A 6,353-nucleotide genomic window follows, 5' to 3' on the forward strand; every position below is an offset into this window, starting at 1 on the left:
CAGTGGGATCTAAAGCTCTGTTTGAATCTCAGATGGCTGGGGAGGTGGGGGAGGGGGGGGGGTGTTTAACCCTTGGTTCGTTCTGTTTAGATGGTAATCCTAGTTTAGACAAGAATTCGTATCTGCTGGGTGCTGCCTCTCCCTGTTTTGGTCAGATTGCCACTTGGTTTCTTGCCCCAGGCACCTTGCCATTGCCTGTCAGTCCCCAGATCTCTCTCTCCCTTTGCTTGCATCTCCCCTTGCCCTGCATAAGCGCCTTGCAACCCTGTTCTCTTCCCTTGCATGCAGCCCCCAGGGTCTGGTTGGTATCCAATGTGCCTTTCTGTAGGAACCGCACATCGCATGCCTGCGCATTTGCTCTGCCCTCCGGTACCATTGTGCCCCAGCTGGTAACCTCTGACAGGGGTGGGAGCTGCGGACGGGCGAAAGCCAGACCTGCCCTGTGGCCTGCCCCCGCAGCTCATCCCGTTAGCACAGCATACGTGTCCCAAAGCGGTCCCAGCACGGCAAGCGTGGCATCCGCAGGGCTGTGATCCAGTCCGTGGAGCTGCACAAAACAAACCGGCTGCGACACCACGGCAGAGCGCTTGAGCCTCTCCGGCTTGACACCACATCGTTATATATTGATGCCATGACACCAGCGCTCAAAATAGAATCAGGACAATTTGATTTCCTGCAGATCTCAGGATGGGGTCATAAAAACGGAGACTGTTCTGGAGAAATGGGATAGGGTGGAAATGTTTGTAGTGACATCACAGCCACTTCCATGCCAATGGCCTCCTACTGCTGCAAACATGTGATTGTGATTTTGCTGCACGCTCCATCAGAAAAGAGCCAGGCTGGCCGGGGAGGGAGAGGGAGGGAGGAGAAGGGACGGAAATATTCTGTTCTTGTATCTCAATTCAAATATCTGACAATAGCCTCGCAGCCCAGGGTGCTGAGTGATCAGGAGTGGGACCATGGAGCAGAGACTGCTGCCAGATCAGTGGAGCTCAGGGGGTTGCAACAACCTAACTGGGGGCTGAATAAGGACCTTTGATTTTACAGTGGAGGATCCTGGTCTGCATTGGGGTGTTTTAATGGAGAATTGGGTGGTCTCGTTGTGCTGTCTCTTCCCCACTGGTCCCACTTACTTCTAACGTCACTCTTCTTGGCAAGAAAAACCTACAGGCCTGAAATATGGCTGCAAAAGCCACTGCGTAGCTGTTGTCTTTTGGGGGTTCCTGTTATAGAGAGGAACAGATCTGTGTTGGAGTTTCAGTCGCAAAGCAGAGAGCCACAGGGAGGGATTTAAGTAGCTGGGTGTAGAGGATGAGAGAAGAGAGAAAAGAGATGTGGAGAAGAAAGAAACAGAGGTCAACCCAGAAAACAAAACTAGTTTGTGTCTGAAGATACTGCGGGAGGAAATTTCGTGTCAGTTGCCCCACAGAAGGCACCGACGGCTGCAAAGCTCATCTTGGCAGCAAGGTCCTTCCTGAGAAAGAGCCTGCAGAGATCAGCCCTGGCTGTGTCCAGCACGTGTAACCTTGGGGGGCTTCGGAGGTGAAGCAGGATCTGGGGGGGAGACGAGGGAGCGAAGGGATCCAGCTAATGCACCCGTCTATCAGATTAGGCTGTCAAAAAACTGAACCGCTTCCATCACTGTCCAAGGAGAGACTCTGGCTCCCTGCTTAATGGGATGGCGGTCCTGTTGTTGCCACTCCAGGGAGAGGGGCCACTGCCACCACAGTGTGCAGCAGGCTGCGAGTTTAAAATCCTATTAGGCAGAGACTAACAGTTGCGAAAAGAAAGCAGGTATCCCCTAGTGGGGATTTAAAGATGTTTAGACATAATTGGATTTTCCAAGCAGATGTCATTATTGTTAAACAGTTGCCCACTTGATATGTTCAAGTTGTTGGCTGTAATTGCTAAAATTAGCAGGTCTGCATAGAGCAAAGGTCAGTCGGTTAATATTGTGATTTAGTATTTTATGAAGTAATTCCAAATGCTTTTATGTATGTTTTTGTTTTTGCAGCCTAAGCCCACATTAAAGTAGTTGTGGGGCCTGCTAATAAAATAATGACCGGGTCTCTCCGCGCAGGCTGCCGGCCGGGCTCGGCAGCGGCGCTCGAGCTGCCTTCGCTCCCTGCTCTTCCCGGTGCTGCGGGCCAGCTGGGGCCACGCGCTTGGGTTTGGTGCTGCAGTCAAACGGGAGGCTTCAAACTGCCCCCCGATGTCATGTGTTTGAGCAGAGCTGGTGCTTGAAATGAGCCCGTCGTGTCCGGCGGTGGCTGGAAGGACTAGGGGCTGGTTTCCATCAGCAGCTGAGTAAAAGGCTCTGCCGCTGGTACCTGGGGTCCTCGTAGGTGGATCGACTGCACGTGCAGGTGCCTGCAGCCGTGAACACACCTGGAAGACACACCGTTGACCAGGCAAGGTCCCAAAATGCAGCTTTTTAGAGGGAAGATGCATTTCTGGAAGAGGAACAGAGGAGCTGGAACTGGGTGAGGCAAAGGCTCCCGGGCTGTGCTGTGGCTGGACATCTGGTGCTGCCTCCTCTGGCACTGCAGCTGCTAAATGGCATGAGAAAAAGCTTTTAAAAACTCCTTGAAGGTGTTAGTGTTTCGCTGGCAGGCTCAGTGTTCGTCCACTCCCATGTCCTGAGACAGGCAAGGGTTTTCTTCCAAGGCAAAACTTGCTGGGGTTCATTTATCTTTGTAACAGAGACACAACCCATTTCCATGGGTGGTTTGGGCACACCTGGCAGATTTCTTGCTATTGCAGGAATGCAGGACTTTGCTAATGCAGTCTCACCTGCTCTCTTACCACCAGACCTTTATGGTTCTCTTTTTTTTTCTTTTTTTTTTTAACCTCAGATCTTTTGCTCACAGAAAGTGCTGCGAGGTGTTCTGTGGCCTGCAGTGCACAGGAAAATGTGGAAGAGGATTTGCAGGTCCTCCTGGACTTGACACTTACTGGGTGAGCTGGGTCCCTTCCCAGTGTGTGTTTCCATATTCCTAACAGCAAGTTTTGGTACGTGCAGCTGCCAGAGCTGCCCCAGGAGCGCTCTGCTGCTGCAAGCAACAATGGAAACGCTCTGGCCCAGGGATGGGAAAAGGAAGCACTTGCTCTTAGATGCTGCCTTAGATACTGATACAAGAGAGGGAATTGCTGACCCAAGGCAGGACAGGTCTAAGATGTGTGTAGAACTGCATATCTTGATCTCAGATCAAGAAATATTGATGTGCATACATAAAAATATCCCATTAGAGATGAGACTGAAGCCAAGTTTTAGCCCTAGCAAGCTGAAAAGGTTGAGGAGCTGGGAATTCAACTCTGGTCCAGATTTCAAAACATGTTATTTAGATCAAACACTATTTCAGCTTCCGATCCAAAATGTGCAGTTTGGTTTTTGGTTGGCGTTTTTTGGTCTTTTTTTTTTTTTTTTTTTTACCTTGGTCTTCCTCCGAAGTAGCATAAGGTAAATTCAAGTAGCCAGCTCACATGAACGTGGTGTCCACAGAGAGAGTATCAGTAGAAATATTTACTTGTGTTTGCTCTGACCAAAATAATCTTTCTGTACCAAGTCCCTTAAATCTTTGCTGTCGTTGGAGTCCCAGTGCCTGCAGGACTGCTGATGGCTCCCTAACTGTGGAGGTAGCAGCAGACGCGGTTTGTCCCTGCACTGAGGTTTTCCCTGCTCCCATCACCGCTGGCCTCCCTCCGTGAACCCACCGTGCACTTAGACTTCTACTTGTCTCCCAGTGCTGTGTCTTTTTCTTACTGGGAGAAGGACTTACAGGGACTTAACAGTCCTTAACATAGCAAATACAGTTTTGGTCTGTTTTTCCAAGCTGGGCATGGCATCAGTTGCTAAGGAAGGTGATTTAAGTTACATTTTTCTTTTCAAAAGTAAAAAGTTTAATTGAGGGGTGGCAGTATTCTGGCTAACTTAATGTACTGTTTAATGTTTGGAGTCCTTTACTAGTATCACTACCTTGCAGTCTCCTTCAAAGCCCGGGAGTCTGTTATTCCCATTTTACAGCAGAGGAAACAGATGCAAAGACCTGCCCAAATGCAGGCAGCAATTGCAATCTGGATTAGAGTGAAAATGTCCCTGAAAACTAGTTTCAGTCTCCAGGGAGGCATCAGTGGGCAGGGCAAGCTGGGAAACTCAAGGGGATGTAGCGTGGGACTGAAAATAAGAGGCGTGTAAGATTTTAAATGCCTAAGGTGATCTGGCCAAGCAAGAAACAAGGCTCAGCAGTTCGTGTCAGCACAGGGAGGGTGGAAATGTGGGGAGCGCGTTCCTTAGCTCAGTGGAGGACGAAAGCAGCATGCTGGCAGGCTGTGCAAGAAATGCATTGTGAACTGGCTCTTGCAGCTGTGAGCAAGACAATAAGGATGGTAAAGCACCATCTAAGTTCCTGCATCCAGCTTTGCACAAAGAGGGAGCTAAACTCACCCCCCTCAAATCTGTTTGCTCATGGTTTGAATCTAGCTTTTTGTTTGAACAACTCCAAGCAAAAAGGTACCATAAGTTGTTCCAGTCCAAGAGCTAAATTTACCTTCTCCCTGCTTACTTTCAGCCCCCAAGCTACACAATGCTTCCATCAGGGTCTCTGGTCATAATTTGCAGGGCATTCTCAAGAAAGCCCCCATTTTATTCTACAGTCTGAGGAATGACATTTTCTTCCTTCCTTTGGTTTTTCCTGTGCCAGTCCCTCTCCTCTAGGCTCTGCATGACCCACTGAACCTCCCCCACCTTCTTGCCTGTGTACAAAAACTTTTTTCAATTAATAACATCTTCTCATACACCAAAGGTAGGATATTCTTCACTCAGCCTGTATTGTGTATGAGGGTCACACAAGTCTTTATTCTTCCAGCTAGTAGACTTCAAGATTGGCATTTCAAGGAGGAGGAGGAGGAGGACCTATAGCTTATCATAGAGCTCTCTTACCAGTCCATCAACCAGCCTGTCTCCTCGTGCTGTATTAATCAACTTGGACTCTTTGGCAAACTGGCAAAGTTGTTTTCACATATATCTACTATTCCTATTTACTGAACAAGCACTATCACCTTACACAGGGTTAGTAGAGTCCCACTCCTTAGTTTAGCATAACTCCATATGTTTACCTGTGAAGTATTTGTTCCCAACCATTGAGAAGTCTGCATCGGTTGTGTCATGAATTCAGCATTTATTAATCCTGCTTGTAGTAGATCACATCCGTTGAGCAATGAGAGCATGTCCCAAAGCTTGCAGTTAATGCTTGTGCTGGGGGACATTATAATTTCAGGTGGTCTCTCCCATTTATTGTCACAGATTTCAGCCGGCCATCTTCTTCCACTTCTGTTCGCTCCTGCCCATTCTCGATGATTTTCCGGGTGGTGATCCTCTTGCCATTGATTATTTCAGTAGTGGTTAACACTGATCTAACACTGTGTGGCCCAGCTGTGTCCTCCGCAAAGGAGGAGGTGGGTTGCTCGCTGGGGCTGAATGAATTCCATGGCATAAATGACTCCATAAAGTCAGAAAACAGGCTGGAGCTCCTTCCTCTTCCACTTGTCCTGTGCCAGTTTTCACCATTGTTTCTGATGTTGTCGAAGGGGCCCCAGAAAGCAGGTACAAAGGGATCCATCCCTCCAATGACTTCGCTAACGATCTTGTCGAAGTCATGGAATACGTAAGGGGAATCAAAGGAGCCATTATGACCCCCTGTGGCACTTCTTCTCTGGGATCTGCTCTCCTTAACAGACCTGTCGTACAGCAATCGTTTCTGAGGGTCAGACAAAACCTTATATGCCTCAGACACTGCTTTGAATTGCTTTTCAGCTTCCACCTTGTTGCTGGGATTCTTATCAGGATGCCATTTTAGTGCCAGTTTGTGGTAGGATTTCTTAACATCATCCTGTGAGGCACTTTTTTGCAGTCCAAGGACTTTGTAATAATCCACCATCTCAAAGGAAAGATGGGGCTGTTGGAAGGTGCCTGGTACCTCTCTCCCTCCAAGGATGTGAAGCCCAGGGATGACCAGCACGCAGAGACTCCTAGACACCGAATGCTGCTGCGCTCCTCAGGGGTGAGTAGATGCTCAGCTTATCCCTTGATTTTGCTCCGTCCTTTTGCATTACAAGGCCACACAGTGCTGCTTGACCGTATCCTTTCTTTTTAAGCCTGTTCCTTACGAATTGTTAAATTGTGACCTCAGAGGGGGCTCAGCCAATCATTGCTCAGTTGACCTGACTTCATTCTAGGGTGGAGCTGGTTGTCACTGGCCTTATGTTTTTAAACGTAGATCATACACGTGACATTGTAGTTCCCCGATGTAGCTGTGATGTGACATGTGACTTTGTCAGATTGTTTTTTGCCTGCA

The 6,353-nt window shown here is 48.5% G+C and overlaps 1 protein-coding gene across 1 annotated transcript; it reads right to left on the minus strand.

The window, feature by feature from the left end:
- Nucleotides 1-5,264: 5,264 nt before the first annotated feature.
- On the minus strand, nt 5,265-5,936 carry DNAJB8 (DnaJ heat shock protein family (Hsp40) member B8). Its single transcript, XM_075053459.1, has one exon. It carries the CDS (start codon nt 5,934-5,936, stop codon nt 5,265-5,267), a length of 672 nt encoding a protein of 223 aa, XP_074909560.1.
- Between the last annotated feature and the right edge of the window lie 417 nt (nt 5,937-6,353).

Source organism: Buteo buteo, chromosome 21 (genome assembly GCF_964188355.1).
Source record: "Buteo buteo chromosome 21, bButBut1.hap1.1, whole genome shotgun sequence".
Taxonomy (NCBI): Eukaryota; Metazoa; Chordata; class Aves; order Accipitriformes; family Accipitridae; genus Buteo; species Buteo buteo.